The 17,990-nt window shown below is 57.4% G+C and overlaps 1 protein-coding gene across 4 annotated transcripts in view; it reads right to left on the reverse strand.

Moving 5' to 3' along the window:
* The window catches only part of AP2A2 (adaptor-related protein complex 2, alpha 2 subunit), an 83,093-nt gene that overhangs the window by 8,384 nt on the left and 56,719 nt on the right, over positions 1 to 17,990 (reverse strand). For 2 of the 4 annotated variants that reach the window (XM_012651996.1, XM_012651994.1), the window contains 9 exons: positions 15,013 to 15,121; positions 13,123 to 13,270; positions 11,658 to 11,826; positions 10,048 to 10,185; positions 7,198 to 7,380; positions 6,622 to 6,719; positions 6,078 to 6,309; positions 5,763 to 5,936; positions 2,839 to 3,002 (listed from right to left, as the gene is read on the reverse strand). In XM_012651996.1, the coding sequence (XP_012507450.1) occupies positions 2,839 to 3,002; positions 5,763 to 5,936; positions 6,078 to 6,309; positions 6,622 to 6,719; positions 7,198 to 7,380; positions 10,048 to 10,185; positions 11,658 to 11,826; positions 13,123 to 13,270; positions 15,013 to 15,121 (1,415 nt within the window). Of the gene's footprint in view, positions 1 to 2,838; positions 3,003 to 5,762; positions 5,937 to 6,077; positions 6,310 to 6,621; positions 6,720 to 7,197; positions 7,381 to 10,047; positions 10,186 to 11,657; positions 11,827 to 13,122; positions 13,274 to 15,012; positions 15,122 to 17,990 lie in introns of all 4 variants that reach the window. The other 2 variants (XM_012651995.1, XM_012651993.1) reach the window with 1 other exon arrangement.

Here is a 17,990-nt window from a genome sequence, read left to right on the forward strand (position 1 = left end):
GCACCACACGCCCCTCCAGGTGGGGCCCTCAGCACCGGACCCCGGCCACCCCCGTGGACATGCCACGTATGGCAAGCGGCCTGCCCCTGAGCTGGGCCCCGCTGGGCGCCGGGCGCCTCCCCCAGCCTCCTCAGTGCACAGTCAGTCTTGACGCTGCACAGAGAACCCGGGATTTTGCTCACTATAAGGGCATCTGTCTACACCACATAGAATTAAGGAAAAATAAAATAACATTTGTTGGTTTTTGCTTGTGTTTACCTCAGAAGAACTTAAAGGTTTTCTGACCTCCTCTAACATAAGGGGCAACTACACAGTGAACTGGGTCCAGAGGAGACAAGGGGTGGGGCAGGCAGCCTGCGCCCTCCCATGCGCCCTGCCTGGGCACTGGGGAGCAAGCGCAGCGCAGAGACGGGAGTGCGGCCAGTCAGGACCAGGCGCAGCCCGGGGTGAGGCAGTGGGGCTGGCAGCGTGCAGAGGGCACAGCGCTGGGCCCCTCCCCGCCTGAGAGACAGAGGCTCTGACGCGGCGGCCCACACCTGGAAGTCTCCATGTGCGCTTGCACTCGCTCTGGCTCTGCCAAGTTTCCTGCCACGGCGCACCCTCCCCGATCTCAGCGCTGCTGGCTTGCAGGCGAGCTCGCCAGCACCTCACAGTCTGGAAGTCAGGGCAGGGCGGCCTGGAGCAGCTCAGGAAGACGACAGGGGAAGCAGCAACAGAGATGGCGCAGAGCGATGGCGGAAGATGCCGTGGGGGCCTCGGCACACCCACGGGGCTCGAAGGGGTGCTGCCCACTCCACCCCACCCCAGTCACCTCACGCCCCGCTGAAGGCCACAGCACCCCCTCACAACTGGCCAGGCCTCCATCCAGCTGTAGCCACGCAAAAAGATTCATGAAATAAAAAGCAGTCCATCCGACACACAGAACAGTGTTCCACAGTGCATCTAAGGACACGTGCTGCCATGTCTCCCAGGGACCTCACAGAGGCCACTGTCACACAAGAGGAGGAGAAGCGGCCAGGCAAGAGCCGGCGGGAGAGGTCCAAGCGCTTGCTGCACCCGGGGCTCAGCTGCCCTGGAGTCGCTGCCCCACCCATGCTGGCTCAGACGCCACACAGGGCCCAGTTTACACACCTGGTGTGGACTAAGCCCCTTTAAACTGAGATCTGTCAAGGACACATGAAGGGCATTTGCTGATCACCCGCTACGGGACTGAGAAGCCCTTGCAGTCAATGTCTTTAGCTGGTTGTTTTTTAAAGGGTCGTCTCCACTACGGTTTGACCCAGAGGAAGTTGGGGGCAAATAAACCCACTGCAGGAGGCAGTGGAGATGCAGCCTCCTCATCCTGCAACAGCGCCAGCTGTGCCTGTGCAGGGCATCCACACCTCTACCTACGTCAAGTGCACACCAGATCCCGGATGGCCCCGCTGGCCCTGCAGCCAGACCGGAGCCAGGATGGCCACACTCCAGCACGTGCCAGACGCTGGGGAACTGGGCTGGCCACCTGGGAGAAGCACCACCAACTGAGGAGGGCGCAAGGGCCAAGTGTGGCTTCTGGCGCAGCCTCGCAGAGACAGGCAGGCACCGGAGGGCATGCATCCTGCCCGGGATGGTCTCCCGGTGCCTCGGACAGCCCCTGCTTGTCCCTACAGGACAGCAGGCAGTGGCCACTGCCAGGGCCTTGAAACCTGGGCTTCGTGTGGTGCTTTTCAATCTCAAATGCAGCCATTCTAAGACAAGTAAAAAGTCTGTTTTCAGCCAGAGAGGCAACCTGCACCAAACCTGTCCTTCCTACATCATTTTCAACAGTAGGAAATAATTAGTGGTCGAAACAAATACAAGGAAACTGGAAAAAAAATTAAAGCCACAAGAATTCCACTGTGGTCCTCACAACCGGGGACAGAGAGCCATTGCTCCCGAGCTCCTGGCAGGGCAGGGGGACAGGGGTCAGGGACCCCTCACACCTCCAGCCTGACTTAGAAACAAGCAGACAGATGAGGGCAGACGGCAGGGAGGAGAATGCACAGGATCAGCCGACAGAAAGAGGGAAGAACGGTCTGACGTTCGTGTTTTGAAGACGGGAGACACAGGAACAAAGAGGCCGGGGCAAACCCAGAGGTGCTCAGACACCTGCGGACTTGGGCAGGAGGAGAGACGCCCCGACAGGAAGGTCCAGGCCATGCGCGGGCCAAGGGCTATATGGGGGGATCCTCGATTGACTAACTAAAGAATGTTTCCTTTGAAAAAACCAAAAGGATGGGAACCCAGAAGGCAAAGACGGAACATTAAATCAGGTTGGAAAGGGGCGAGGGGTAGAAGAAACAGCTACAAACGCCGGAGAACAGGCGAAGGGCAGGCTCCAACGCCACTGCACAGACAGGCACTGCCGACGACCAGCCCATGTGGCTGCCCCTTTCGTGGTGTTTTTGAGACAGAGTCTCGCTCTGTTGCCCAGGCTGGAATGCTGTGTCATCATCACAGCTCACTGCAGCCTCCAATTCCTGGGTTCAAGCGATCCTCCTGCCTCGGCCTCCAAAGGGCTGGGACTGCAGGCGTGCGCCACCACTGCGCCTGCCTCCATGTGGCTTCTTTTACCTTGTTTTTCCTTCTCGAAATGGTCACTCCGTAATGAACAGCGGCAGTCCACGAGCAAGGGCAAGGGTGGGGAGTTACAGAGCAGACCCAGCCACACAATGGCAGCTCCCGTGGTCTCTCCCAAGCAGTAACCCGGGAGGGGAGGGAGCAGTGCTGCCCACCTCTGTCCAGCCGGCTGTGGGCCCCACAGAAGTCAGGGAGCTCAGGGCACCAGTCCCACCTCCAGGACTCAGGAAACCCAACTACCTGGCGAAGTTGTCTTCGGAGCCAGGAGCGAGAGGCGCAACCGCGGAGGCAGAGTCTGAGAACACATCCACGAGCAGCCCGCCGCCAGAGGAGGGTGGGGGGCCCGCAGGGGCAGCAGGGGCAGCCCCCAGACCCAGCAGGTCTGCCGACGGAGAGGGTGTAGACTGGAAAGGAAGGAAGGAGAGTGTCAGCATGGAGCACCCGGGCCTGCTGACTCCAGGCAGCTCACGCACACACGGCCTCCCCATGGCGGCCACACGGCCGGCCCACACCAGGTCAGTGAGCGACGGGTGTGAGCGCCATTTCCTGGAAGCAAGTGCACCCCAGAGTGGAGCCTAAAGATAACTGCACTTAAAAGATTAGTCCCAATTTCACACAACTAGAAAAATAGCCTACATTTTTTCCCAAATGTTATTTGAATGGAAAAAAAGTTATGAAACAGTTTTTACCATGAAAGAGATCAATAAGAAACGTACGGTTTCAGAAACAAGACCATGTATGCTTCTGTCACGAGAATAGGTTTTAAAATAGGTTTTAAAAGATGAAAAAAAGCAACGAACTTACTAGGATATATTCCACAGGCCCCACAAAACTGACACACCCGAAGCCGTTCACGGGACCCCCCCAGCTACGAGCACTGTGGAGGGGTGTGGGGTCGACTGCCACCGTGATCACGGGATGCTCCTGGCACTTCACCGGCAACAACCAGAGACGTGAGACACCTGTCTTGAAGACTCACCTCGAATGACTTTTCAGTGTCCCTCTGGACATCCACGAAAGTGAAAAATCGGTTTATAATCATCTGAGTCTAGACCCTAAGGCCACCTCACAGAAATGCAAAGTCAGGGTGTCGTGCTGCATTTTAAAACGACGCCAGTGTAGGGAGGTCCGGAGGGACCTGCAGCCTGAAGTCAGAAACCCAACCGAACTCACCCTGAAGAGACTCCACGGAGGCACCTTACTGCCAAGTCCAGTCTTGCTGGACCCTCACACCTGCTCCGGGCGCAGTTCCTGCTCACACCCCACCGGGAACTTCCGTCTGACTCCTCCTAAGCCACACACGTGCCAGAGCTGAGCTCCAGGCCCCCCGCAACATCCACGCTGGACCTCCCCAGACAAGCCTGTGTGCGGCCAAAGGCCTGGGGCCCATGCACACCTCATGGCTCAGGGCCACATAAGAGACAAGTCAAGGACCCAGTGAAGGGAGACTGACGGCAACTGTCACAGCAGCTGCCAAAGCCCCTTTGTGTTCCTCATGAGGTCGGAGCCTCTGAGAGGAACGAAAGAGCCCAGCACCCTGCCCGGGTCGGGACAAGCAGTCAGGTTTCTGGAAGGCTTCAAGGCGACCTTGCCGAAAGCTGGCTGACAGGCAGCCCTGCACACCAGCCTTGCAGGGTTTGCGTCTCCCTCCGCACGCAGCCACCCTGGCCTGGAGCCGGGCAGAGCTGCTGCCATTTCTCCCTGGCCTGGACCCCACAGAGGAGCTGCCACCCAGTGTCCCTGGGAAGGTCCCTGCCCTGGCACAGCGTAAGCAAACCTTCGACGCGCACTCTGCCTCCAGAAAGCCACGCCGCTCTGCTGGCCCAATCCATCAACAGAATCTCTGAAGCCACCAGGAAGACCTCCGTGACCTCTTCAAAACTGGAGCGTCACGATGCCCGAAAGAGAGGGAGAGACGGACTGAGGACGGATGGAGGCTACACCGCGAGGCGCCTGGTTGCTGGCGTCCCACAGGACGGGTTCGAGGGCAGCACGTGAGGAAACACTACAGCATCCGCAGAGCTGGCCTCCCACTGAACTGCTCGGGCACAAAGGGAAGACAGCGGGAGAAAACGTGCATTTATGGTTCGCTCCAAAATTGACTCATCACGGAACTCAAGCTGCAGGAAGCCCCTGAGCAGGCACCGGAAAGGCAGATGTGACAGCGCCTCAGGACGGATCAGAGCACCGCGGGGAGACGGCAGTGGGCTGGGCGCTGCGCCCAGGACCCCGAGTTGGGAAGGGGAGAAGGGAGACGAGCTGTCGCGCTCTGGAGAATACAGGCCTCGTCACGGCCTGGCCTCTGTCGGCCAGGGGCTGCACCGCGGTCAGCAGGGGCACGAGTCGCCCCCTACCCCCGGCAAGGAGCTCCAGGGTTCAGATGGAAATGCCCTCTTGACGAGCAAACTGCCCGGGCTGTGGTCTCTCTGCGTGTGGCACATGTGGCCACGGGGGCCTGTCCTGGCGAAGGGCCGCCTGCCACTGGTTAGCGGCATTTACCAGCGCCCGCCCCCCGGGCCAGCATCCTGGGGAGGGAACAAGTCCCTCCAGGGCTCCCTGTAACTGGACGAGCAGAAAGCCCAGACGGGGGCCCTCCTAGGCAGGGGTCTTGGCGACAACGGCCGGCGTGCAGAGTGAAGCTCTGACAGGACAGCCAGTAGCCTGCTCACACCGAGTTGCCACCCCAGTTACGGAGGAAAAGGAAACAAAAATGCAACTCTCAAAACGACACTTCTCACCCAACAAGTAACGAAGGACGTTTCCATTACCGTGAATATTCTCATCATGTCACGCGCATATGGAGAATCAGCTGTAACCCAACCCACTGCAGAAAACCTCCGGACAGGGCAAGGTGAGTGTGCTCTCACCAACAAAGCGGGTGCGCAGGCCTCCCACGCCAGGCTGTCCTGAGCAGAGGAGTGACCACTTCCCCTAAAACACACTGACACGCAGAGTAGGACGCCTGGAAGACACGGCCGGCAGGCAGATGCTGGCCCAGGTGCAGCAGCCGGGCTTGGACAGGGGATGCAGAGCCGAGTGCGGGAGAGGGCGCCTGAGCCCAGCAGCCGTGAGGGTGAACGGTTCTCCCTGATAGGCTAATGCTCTGCTGGCCCGACCTGGGGTGGGCCTGAGGGGTCTGGGCGCGCAGCAGGCAAGGGACCCACCGCAGCGCTGGTGCTGGCCGGTGCGGGCTCGGGGCCCCCGTTCACGTCCACGCTCCTCTCCCGCTTGGTGTCCTCCAGGTCCGTGACCGTGCTTGGGCCCTTTTTCTTCTTGAGCTTTGCCAGGATGGAGGACTCGCGCTCTGGGAATGGTGGCATCTCCTCCAGGACGGTCGCCTTGTCAGGAAGAACAAAGGGACAGGTTGGTCCAGAGCTCCCTTTGCTTCCAAAGCCCAGACACTGATGTGGCCCCGTGGTGAGGTGGGCTGGGGGCACGCAGCGACTTCCAGCCACGTGTGGCGGGCGAGTCCTGCCTACCAGGATGTCGGTGCTGGCCACGGTGCTGAGCCTTAGGTACTCCACGGCCCGCTGCTGCAGCTCCACATCCGCGTTCTTCAGCTGGCTGTCGCTGCGCAGCACGTCCTGGATGGTGGTCTTCACCTCCGGGAAGAGGTTCACGAACTTGATGTAGGTGGACAGGAGGAGCGCCCGGGTGGGGACGCTGCACAGGTGGAACTTGGAGTGCAGCAGGTTGAACTGGACCAGAGGGCTGGGGGGCAGGGACGGCATGGCGGGGGACGAGATTGTCACCCGGCTCCTCTTGCCCGCACGCCCTGGCTGGGCAGGGGCGCGGGAGAGGAGCTCTCCCCGAACCAGACCCGTGAGGCCCCACTTCAAGTCCCAGATCTGACTGCAAACGTCCCCCTCCGACAACGCTGGCCATTCGACCACGTCTCTCTACCGTCAACTACAATCCTGTTCCTGTATCACTTGCAGGAAAACAAGATGTCAACCCAGAACAGGAGGGGCCTTGCCGGACCCACCCGGCAGGCCCAGCTGGGATCCTTCCCCAGTCTCTTACCTGGACCTTGGGTCCCCAGCGATCAGGTTTCCAAACTCCCCCAGGATGTAGCCGCCCACTTTGACCAGGTTCTCGTGGCACGCCGGAGCCTGCAGAGCCTATGAGACCAGGAACGTGGTGAGCAGGTGGGCACTTCTGCGTGGGTGTGCTGTACGTCAACGTGAGCCCCCCAGAGCTTCCTTGGTCTAAGCCCCCACCCTGCTTCCCGCAGCAGCTGTGACAGGAGGGACATCAGGCCCACGCTAGAGAGGAGCTGAGGCTCAGGCCAGGTCCCTGCTCCAGGAACGGGGTGTTGGCACCCCACAGGCACACATGCTCCCTAGCTGGCTGCTACCTGTGACAGAGAAGGCAAGACCCACCACACGGACCCCGTGGCACGGTGCGTTCATGCACTCGGAGTACGGCACAGGCCCTCGAGAGCCAAGAGTGTGGGAGTCAGGTGAGGAGACACTGAGCCCTGCGAGGCGTCGGCAGCCGCGCCAGGACCTCCAAGCGTGGCGAGAGGGCCCAGGACATCCCCGGAAACTGCACCGTCATGCAGCTGGGGATCCCCCACCTGCCCCTGACGGGCCACACCTCGAACACGGTCTTGGCGGCGTAGCCCTGCACGTCGTCCCGGTTGATGACAATCTGGATGACACGGTACCACACCTCTTCACTCACGTAGTCACCAGCAATTCGGATCAGGTTCAAGATGGTGTCCACGTACCAGGCGTAGTCTACCGCGTACTTCTCGGCCAGGATGGCAACCTTCAGCACCTGCGGGGGCAGCCGGTCAGGGGTGCCCGTGGGCCATCAGCCGTGCAAGCTCGCGCTGTCACCCAGAGTCAGAGCGGGGGCTTCAGAAGGACCAATTGTCTCTATAGAAGCTCGGGACGTGGGAAGCTCTTCCCGGGCTTCCAACGGAGCCCATGAACCTGGAAATGTTTCAGTCGCTGACTTCACCGAGGAAGGCTACACGACTGCCCGGAAGAGACACAGAAAGGCCGAGCCAAGTGCACCAAAGCACACGAGAGCCTCGCGCAGGCAGCGGTGCCGCTCCTCACAGAAGCCATCCCCAGGCCATGGCGGAGGCAGCTCCCACCGCAGGCCCTCCCCCTCCCAAGCCCCAGCCCTCAGGGCAGCGGCCGCTCTGACACCCCCGGGGGGGGGGGGCCCTGGCCACCCTTCTCTGGAGAGTCACCCTGCTCTGGCCCGCTTTTCTCAAAGACCTCGCCTGGGGACTGCTTTTTTCCTCTCTCCCCTCAAACGCTACCTCCCTGGGCCCTGCATGTTTCCCTTCACTCTTCAGGGAGACCCTCTGCTTCTTACCCCCCGCCCGCCGTCCTACCCACTCCTTCTAGCCAGCCCTCCCGTGCCCTCAACTGTGCCCCTAGATCCTCTGCCCGGAGCCGCGGCCCCCAAACTGACCCCGTGCCGCTGCCAGAGCATCATTCCGAAAGACGCTGCCTTCAAGCCCCGCCCCAGCCCACAGCTGTGCACTCAGGAGCCCTCAGAGTCACACCAGCCGTGTCCCCACTGCCCCCCACCTGCCCTCCCAGTGGCCTCGGCACCACCATCCTCCCTCCCTCAGCTGCCACTGCTGCCTCCTGCAGGAAGTCCTCCAGGCCTGGAGGCCCCCAGGTATGGGGTGCTCCCTCCAGCCATCCCCAGGCTCTGCACACAGAGACCTACAGTCCTGCTCACAATCTGTCCCTCTATGGAGGGAGACACGCCCGCCCTGTGGGCCAGGAGTGAGCCTGGTCCAGGTCTAGAGACCCAGCACCCAGCACCACCACAGACAACATGTTCTAACACGCCTGGCTGGACGGACAGGTGGGCTCAGTATCCTGGGACAGTGAGTGTCGCACTCTTCACCCGGGTGGAGCAGATGGGGACAGGTACTCGTCAGAGGGAACCTGAGCAGACGCTGAGCTGACCAACGCACAAGACTACACTGGGAACACCCAGACAACACGCAGGTTCTTGTGAATGCTGTCCCCAATGCCAGCCTCACCCACCATAGGTGCTGAGACCAGGCCACACTGCCCCAGCCAGGCCAGAATCAGACCACCGGCTGAGGTGGACAGGCCACCTGCCCAACCCCTGCCCTACACTGAACCCCCGAGGCCTGCCCTTGAAGCCACACTCCAGGGTCAGCAGTCCCCTCCAGAGGCACCTCCAAGAAGCTCCTGCTCTGCTGGGGCAGGCTGCAGGGACTCGCTGAAGCACGGCGGCGGTAACCACACCCCTCAGCGCAAAAGGGTTGAGCAAAGTAAAAGACCACTGAAAACCCACAAGTCTCACCGGACACGACCACACACGCCTGCACAGGGCAAGCCCGTCACCCACGGCCAGCTTCAACGCCAGCACTCTGCAAAGCTCCCGAGGAGGCCCCAAGTTGTGTTTGCTTCTCAGAAAGACAAATAGGAAAATGCTCTTCAGGCCGGGCACAGTGGCTAAGGCCTGTAACCCCAGCACCTGGGGAGGCAGAGGCGGGAGGATTATTTGAGGCCCGGAGTTCGAGACCAGCCTGGGCAGCATAGTGAGACCCCGTCTCTACAAAAAAATTTTAAAAATTAGCTGGGCACACTGGCCTGCTCCTGTAGTCCCAGCTACTCAGGAGACTAAGGCAGGAGGATCATTTGAGCCCAGGAGTTCGAGGCTGCAGTGAATGCCAATCACCCCGCTGCTCTCCAGCCTGGGCGACAGAGCAAGACTCTGTCTCTCCAAAAAAAAGAAAATGGGCTGTCTCTGCCAAGGAAAGGAAAAGGAAAACGAAAGGAAGAAAACAGTTTTCCTACGATGGAGAGGCTGTGCCCCAGCTGGTGGCAGGACAGCAAGCAGCCCGTCTGCCAATGCAGACCGACTGGCCCGCGGCCTACCCACTTACATCCCACCGTCCACCATCACAGTGGTGATCACTGAGAAGTCACCCAGACCTGGGTGCGCACCAAAGACAGCTCTGGCCTCTTCTCTGCTGACATGAGGCCACTGAGAATTCTTCCCTCAGACTGCGGGTTACGCTCCGTCCTGCACAGAAGAGCCTGCTGAAGTTCAACACCTGGCAGGTGTGCGTACTTACTTCGCAGACAACAAGACTAACACTGGAGCCAACCTACGGCTCAGAGTCTTTCCTTCCTAGAGATGTCGAGAAATACAGAGAAAACACGTCCAGCAAAGAACTCAGCACAGACCACTGCAGCCCGGTTCAGGCCTGGCGCACACGGGGTCATCACACTGAAAGGACAGCAGTCAGGACGGCCACTAACAGTGGGAGGAGCTTCCATGACTGTGAAGACAGGAAAGCTGAGGCCAAGGGACCTGTGCCTGATACCCAGGAGGCCCCCGCCCAGCCTGGGGAATGCAACCACGACACACGAAGGAACCCACAGCTGCCGTCACACTGTGGCAGGAGGGGACTCGGACGAGGCCATTGGGACTCACAATCTCTTCTCGGATGGAGTAGTCGGCTGTCTCCAGGTAGCTCAGCATCTCGGCCACGATCTGCTGGGCATTGCTGCGATCACACATGGCATAGAGCAGGTCCACGGCCCGCTGTCGCACACTCACGTCCCGCTCGGTCTGGGGAACGAGGGGCAGAGTGAAAGGCTGCACGGCAGAGCAAGGCTTCGTGGACGTCATCGCACCCACTGCAGCACACGTGGCCCCCAGCACGAGAATCCACACGCTCCAACCCACACGGGCAGGCAGCCTGTCCCAATGCCCACCCCGCCCTCCCTCACTCATCGTGTGTCCAGGAAGCCAACAGGCCGCCCCTCACCCCGACTCACTCGCCCCCCTCGATCTCTGCACTTGGACCAAGTGGATCTGGACGGCCCAGAACAGAACTCCATCTGCTCACTCCTCCCTCCTCACAGCCAGCTTCTCTGAGGCCCAGGCACAGAGCCTGGTGTGGTCATCAAGGCCCCTCCATTGTGTGGTCACAGACCAGCTCCTCCCAAGTTGCCAGGGAGCTTGTCACAAGGCAGGTCTCGCGCCCCTCCCAAGAGCGTGTCGCGAGACCTGCAGAGGCTACACGGCACCGCTGTGCCTGAGGAGCACCAGTGCAGGTCCGGGGAAGGCTCCTGCCAGCTGCCACCGCAGTCACTGGACGTCCCCAGCAAAGGGCAGAGTGGGCGCCACTAGCACTGGGCGACGCCCACACGCAGACTAGTGTCGGCTGAGCCTCGAGGCGCCAAAGCCCTTCAACAGCCTCCTGTTCAAAACAGGCAGCCAGGCTGGGCGCCGCGGCTCAGGCCTGCAACCCCAGCACCTTGGGAGGCGGAGGTGGGAAGATTTTGAGCCCAGGTGTTCAAGATCAGCCTTGGTAACATAGTGAGACCCATCGCTACAGAAATAAATAAATGAACAAAAAGCCCAAAATAACCACCCAAAACATCCGTGAGTTGCACGTAGACACCAAGGGGCAGAGTGGGACCTGCTCTGCCACAGCTGTGAGGCTGGGGCTAGAACCAGGGACGTGAAGTTCCTCTGCCTTCGGTCTCCTCCCGCGCCGACAGTCAAGACTGAGGTAGACGCGGTGTGTGCTGGACCACCTGTGACAAGCCCTCAAGGCCGTCTCAGGGACTCCAAGGGCATATGATGGGAACAGAGAACTTGGACTGGGCTCTTCTAACTCTGGGATCTTAATCCTTCAAAGAGTGAATTTTCCTTCACAAAGGGGGCGTTTTCTTGAGATAAAAAGAACCAAATGTTCCTTCTACCAGAAAGAACCGTTTCTATTACTGAACTATTTGTCAGGACTACTGTGTGCAAGATGCCACCCATCACGACCTTTCCACAGCAGGGACGGAGCCGCCACAGAGACTCAGTGGGCAGCCTAACGGGACAGCTGGGCCACTCCATCTGTCATGGGCAGTGTGGCCTTGAGCCGTGGCAGGACCTCAAGGCAGAGCGGTGATGGCGCCAGGTGACACCGACTCAGTCCCAAGGAGAGGGTCTGTGTCCACAGGAAGCATCGCACCCCCCCGACTCTCACAGGCCTGCCCGCGGCACCTGCTCGGGAGCGGACACGCCCCAGGAGGAGCACTTGCCTTGAGGGCGTTGATGACGGTGTCGATGTGCGTCTTGACGGCCTCGTGGGAGAACTCGGAGCTGGCCAGCGTGCACATGCTCTCCAGGGCCAGGTAGCGCAGGTTGGTCTCCCGGTGCTGCAGGAACTGGCCCAGCTGGTTACAAGCGCGGACGAGCAGGTTGGGCTCACTGCATGGAGGGCAGAGGGGGTGCAGGTTTCCTTCACGTGCGCCACACAGACTCGGTGGGAGCCGAGCGGCAGGCCGGGGTCGGGCCGCAGACGGCAAAGTCACACCTTGCTAAGCACCACCACGCTGCCCGAGACAAGGAAGCCCCAAACCCCAAAGGCAGTTTCACATCCATTCTGCCCATAAACCACCACGAAAACCAGCAGCTCACGTACCGGCTGGGGCTTTTCTGCACATTCCTGCAGAATTCCACCAACTCCAAAGAGCTGAGGACGGGAGGAACCTTCCTAGAACAGCAGCCCCTGAGCTCTACCCTGCACCCAGTGCTCCACGCGGCTGGTCTCGCTGTGGCCAGGGCTGTGCTCTCAGCTGGGGTAACCTTCCGGGACAGCCATGAGGGAGCCCTGGGGAGGGGCTGAGGAAAGGCCAGGGAGTGGGGCAGTCCAGTCGCCAGAGAACTTAGGTAAGTCTCTGCCTGCTCTGTGCTGCCTCTCGGTGACTGGGTTTCTCCTCCCGTGCGTGTAACAAGGACGAGATTTCCTCTAATACTGGAAGTTTCATTTTAACGGTTCCCAACCCTGTTGAAGTATGACTCTCAGACTGTCCTGGGAAACTACCTTTGTAAAAAACACTGTTGTAGAAAATGGCTGGCTTTAGCTAGTCGTAGAGAACGTCTGCCCATGGCCTGGCATGCTCCTTCGTCACCTAGGGCCTGGTGGGCATCTCCCACCACCCTGCCCATGAACCGTGCCAACGCTCTCACGGAACCCTCCCTCCAACGTGGCACCACACGCAAGGGCACAGGCAGGGAGCGCGGCGCGAGCGCTGAGCAGCAGAGGCAAGGCAGCAGACCCTCGGGCTGAGCCGAGTGTCCACCCACCCCTGCGTCTCTCTGTGCGGTGTCGGGGGACACAGCCACAACCACCACTGCCCAGAATGACCCCGGCCAACTCTGAGTGCAGCTCATGCCCCAGGAAAGCCCACGGGACATATGCGCACAGCCCTTTTTCCCTCCGTACGACCACAGGAGAAGCCAGGCAGGAGCTGGTGCTCAGGGGAGCAGGAGGAGGCCCCGGAGAGACCTCAGCCAGCAAAGCAGTGGGTGGGGACTCCAAGCCCAGAGAGGACAGGCCAGGCTGGAGAAGAGCAGGCGGCTCACGGGGAGCGCGCAAGCAGCTGGGAAGGAAGGGAAGGCTGCGGCGCACCGCAGTGTGGCAAAATGTACAAATACGGAACAGGCCCCGCCCCCCCAGTGTCGGCGAGGAGGAGCATCGCCCTTCCTCAGCGGCCACCTCACCTGTCGTGGTGGATGATCAAGCTGATGGCCTCAAAGAGCACAGCGTTCTTGGCATTTGAGTGCTGGACTTTCTTTGACTTTGGCGGCTCCTGGGCTTTGTTCAGGATGGTCTCCAGGCACTCTGTCAGGCGGCCTCGCACTGCAGGGTCTTCTGGGCGAAACGGGAGATGCTAGCAGGCTCCAGGGCCCCCGGCCGCCCCACCCCGCGCCCTGTCCTGGCTGCACACTCGGGGACGAGGCTCTCCGACACGCTGCACATCTTGCGTTTTTAATAGCTTATTCACATTTGTATGCACAGGTAAGAGTATTTACAAAACTGTGAGGAAATGGTTGGTAGGTATCCCTATTCAAATGGTATAAATGTTAAAAATAAGGGGATTTAACAGCCACGGTAACTGCACGCACATTTCAATGCAAATAACACGGAATACTCTTGCTGAGACACAGACACGGAAGTCTAGAGAGGATAAAATCTGAGAGACATGGACAAGACATATGATCAAAGAGTGGGAGGAAAAGGGGACGAAAAGGTTTCCCTACCTGATGCTCTAAGAGAAACAGAGAACACGTAACGGCAACACAAAGAGAAAAAATTTGGGGCCGGGCGCAGTGGCTCAGCCTGTATTGCCAGCACTCTGGGCGGCCGAGGCGGGAGGACGGCTTGAGCTCAGGAGTTGGAGATTGCAATGAGATACAGTGACGCCACTGCACTCCAGCCAAGGTGAGAGTGAGACTCTTTCAAAAAAAAATTTTTTTAAAAAGAAAAAATTTTAAGGTTCTACTAGAACCAGAAGAAAATAATGAGAAACCAACAAAACTACCAGAACATCAGCAATAACTCACACAACATGGCTACTAAAACAACACCTCATCCGGCCGTACGGGACAGAGACGGTGCCCTACTGAATCCCTGGGAGCCACACGGTAAGAACTTAGAAGGGCTGTCGAAAGCCGTGCCACCCTGAACGCACCCGACCTCGTCTGATCTCGGAAGCGAAGCAGTGCTGGGCCTGGTCAGTGCTTGGATGGGAGAACTTAGGAGGGTGGAGATTCTGCCAACCACATCACATCAGAAATGGCCAGAAAAATCAGAGCCTCCAGCCTGAGGGGACGAAGGAATGACGAGACGCACACAGTGGGCAAGCGCGAGGGGCCTGAGTCTGCGTCGCCCCAGATCTCAGAATAAGGAAGGCCAGGTTCTTAGGACACAGACGCAGCCGACAGAAAGAACTGCTGCGGTCGAGGGCCCAGCCTCGGCAAGGTGGGAAGCCCCTCCCACCCACCACGTGCGGGGGCACTGCAACATGGTCAGTGTTTCTACTTCAGGATGAAAAGATGTTTAGCATAGAAAGTTACAAAGAAATGTCCTACATGAAAGTAAATTTGAGTAAAATATAAAGGTTAGAACAACAAAGCAATATTTGTAGAGGGCAATTTGGAATATGTGACCAAAATTTTAATGCACATTCTTCCACCAAGAAATTCTATTTCTAGACACATACCTTAGGAGTCAAACATAATGTTTTAGGATGAAAGATGAACATAAAAATATCTTTGATATGTATGTTAAGGTTATATAGACGATTAAAATTTTAGGATACAAAGTTCCTAATGGATTCAAGTTTTATTGAAAAAGATTCTCAAAAAACTGCACAGCTCAGACACCACATAAAAGCACAGACAAACCCACACCTTAAATGAAACTGTGAGTCCCCCAGTAAATGCTCCACGAAAGCGGAGACACCGGCGGCAGCAGGAGGAGCCACGGAACCAGACCCGGGGCTACTGACTTCGTGTGGCAGTAAACAAAAGACTGACATCCAAGACACGGAATTAACCCTGGTGACGTGGCTGGATGGCTTCAGCCCCCGTCTGCACCGCGGCCGTTACCTGGCGGTGGGTAGCACTGCAGCAGCCTCAGCAGCTTGACCGACAGCCAGGGCGCCGGGACGAAGTAGTAGGTGTAGTCCTGGAGGTCCGTTGAGGCTGACGTCACAATCTGCAAGGCAGCAGGGGCAACAAGACACGCTGGGGACGGTTCTGTCCAATGTGCTGGGAGTATTTAATGCTGCCACTGGGAGGGACGGTGCCAGCACCTTCCGCAGGCAGCTCTGAGTGATGTTGCTGGGCTCCGAAGCACAAAACGCGGCCAAACAGCAGCCATCAGTCGGTACCAAGCACCACGGTACCTGCACGTGGCACTGGCATGGCAGACCCTGACCGAGCTTCTGAACAAATGACCACAGGCACAGCCCACGTTCCACCAACACCCAGGCCAGTCCCTTCCCCTCCTGCTTCAGGGATGGCAAAGTAGAGCCTCCCTCCCTACAAAGCTCACCTGTCTGACACCTGTAGGCCAGAAGTGAACCCTGACCTCTGCCCTCAGCTGCAAGATACCAACCTAGAAGCAGGCCATGGATACCTTCCTGCAGTGAGGTGAGCACTAAGCTGTCTGCCAAGGAGAGGACTGAATACACACATACCAAGCAGAAGAGAAAGGAACCATACCACATCTGAGCAACGCAGAGACACAGCCAATATAAGCTGTCTTTGAAACACGCTATGCCGCTAATGCCATGCTCAGAAATTTATAGCTTTAAATATGTATATTTGGGGCCGGGCGTGGTGGCTCACGCCTGTAATCTCAGTACTCTGGGAGGCTGAGGCAGACAGATCTTTTGAGCTCAGGAGTTCGAGACCAGCCCGAGCAAGAGCGAGGCCTCCATCTCTACTAAAAAAATAGAAAGAAATTAGCCGGACAACTAAAATTATACAGAAAAATCAGCCTGGCGTGGTGGCGCATGCCTGTAGTCCCAGCTACTCGGGAGGCTGAGGCAGGAGATCGCCTGAGCCCAGGAGTTGGAGGCTGCTGTGAGCTGGGCTGACACCACAGCACTCTTGTCCAGGCAACACAGTGAGACTCTGTCTCAAAAAAAACAAAATAAAAATGCACATTTGGAATAAATATAGAGAAAAGCAAAGAAAATTCACCTGAAGGGTTTAAAATGAGACTAGCAAATTAACTCAAAGAAAACAGAGGAAAAGAAATAATAAAAACACAAGCAGAAAATAATAAAGTAGAAAAAATACAACAGAGAGAACCAACAAAGTCAAATGTTAATTCTTTGAAAAGAAATTAGTACACACTCGATGAACTAATCAAGAGAAAAAGAAAGGTGCAAACATCCGACGTTGAGACTGGAAAGGGGGGCACCGCTGCGGATCGTGTGGAGAAACTTGCTGTCAATGCACTGGAATGTTCAGATGAATCAGCAAAAGTCAAGAAAATGCAACTTAACCAAAAGTGATGAAAGAAGAAATAGAAAATATGAACCGTTTCATACCTTATTAAATAAATTGAGTCCACAATCAGAAATTTTCCCACAAAGAAAACCCCCAGTTCAAATGGCTTCACCAGTTTACAATCAAAACGTTTCTCAAATCAGGAAGGGAAAGGAACTTCTCTAATGCGATGAGGAGACCCCACGATGACGACTTCACAGCAAACACCAGCGTTAAAACCCTGAAAGCTCCCCCCACCCCAGACAAGAAAGGAGACCCGTCACCTGTCCCCTCTCACACTCGACGCCACAGCAGAGGTCTGAGTTGAGGCGGGAAAGCGGGAAATACACACAATGCAAATGCGGATTTCGGAAAAGCAACCACTTTCCGCAGGCGTATAGTGGAATACAAAGAACATCCGCAGAAACCTACACATAAATCACTAAAATTACTAAGGGAGCTTAATCGCTGAGGGAGAACCGTCAACTCCAAGATCAATATGCAACAGTCAACTGCATAACACAGGGTCAAATGGTTTTTGACAAGGTGTCAAGGCCATCAGTGGGGAAAAGACAGTCTTTTTAACAAACGATGTTGGGAAAACCGGTATCCACGTCCACAAGAATGACGCTGTACCTCACCTAACACCATTCGCAAAAGCAGCTCGAATGGATCAGAAACCTAAACGTGAGACCTAAACAATAAACTCTTATAACATGGGCAAAAGCTTCATGGCACTGGATTTGGGGTGACTTCTTAGGACACAAAAGGCACAGGCAACAAAAGAAAAAATAAACAAATGGGACTTGATGAACAATTCCGGACGTCCAGACACTCCCAGCAGAGTAGGGCAGCCACGGAACAGGAAGCTCACTTGCAAATCACATACCTAGTGAGTAATATCCAGAACATACAGAAAACTCCTAAAATTCAACAACAAAAACCACAAGAGCCCAATTCAGAAATGGGCACAGAATTTGAACAGACATTTCTCCAAAGACGACGTACAGACGGCCAATCAGCACGTGGAAAGATGCTCGATGTCACCAACTACCACAGAAACGTAAACCAAAACCAACAGGAGCCTGCGCCTCACACCCGTCGGAACGGCTGCTACCAGCGGCGGAAAATCACAGGTGCTAACAAGGACGTGGAGAAACCGAAGCCCGCGTGCCCCGGTGGTGGGAACGCAGAATGCTGCAGCTGCTCGGGAAACAAATGCGGTGATTCCTCAAAACACGACAACACAGTGACCATTCGGCCCAGCAGCCCCACCTCCGGACACAGAGTCCGCACCACGGAAAGCAGCCGTACGTGCATGCGCACGGCAGCACTGTGCACGGTGGCCACACCACGGATCAACCCAGGTGGGCACCGAGAGACACGTGGGCAAGCGAAACCTGGTGCGCACACAGTGAAAAGTTCTCCACCCTCAGCAAGGAAGGAAATTCCACAATACGCTACCAACACGGTGAACCTGGAGGGCGTCACCTGTGTGAACAAGTCAGTCCCCGTGCAAGCCCACGTGAGGCACTGAGTGCTGTCGAATGCACAGAGACAGAAGGTAGAGTGGTGGTTACCAGGGG

Source organism: Propithecus coquereli, unplaced genomic scaffold (assembly GCF_000956105.1).
Source record: "Propithecus coquereli isolate 6110/MARCELLA unplaced genomic scaffold, Pcoq_1.0 Scaffold377, whole genome shotgun sequence".
NCBI classification, from domain to species: domain Eukaryota; kingdom Metazoa; phylum Chordata; class Mammalia; order Primates; family Indriidae; genus Propithecus; species Propithecus coquereli.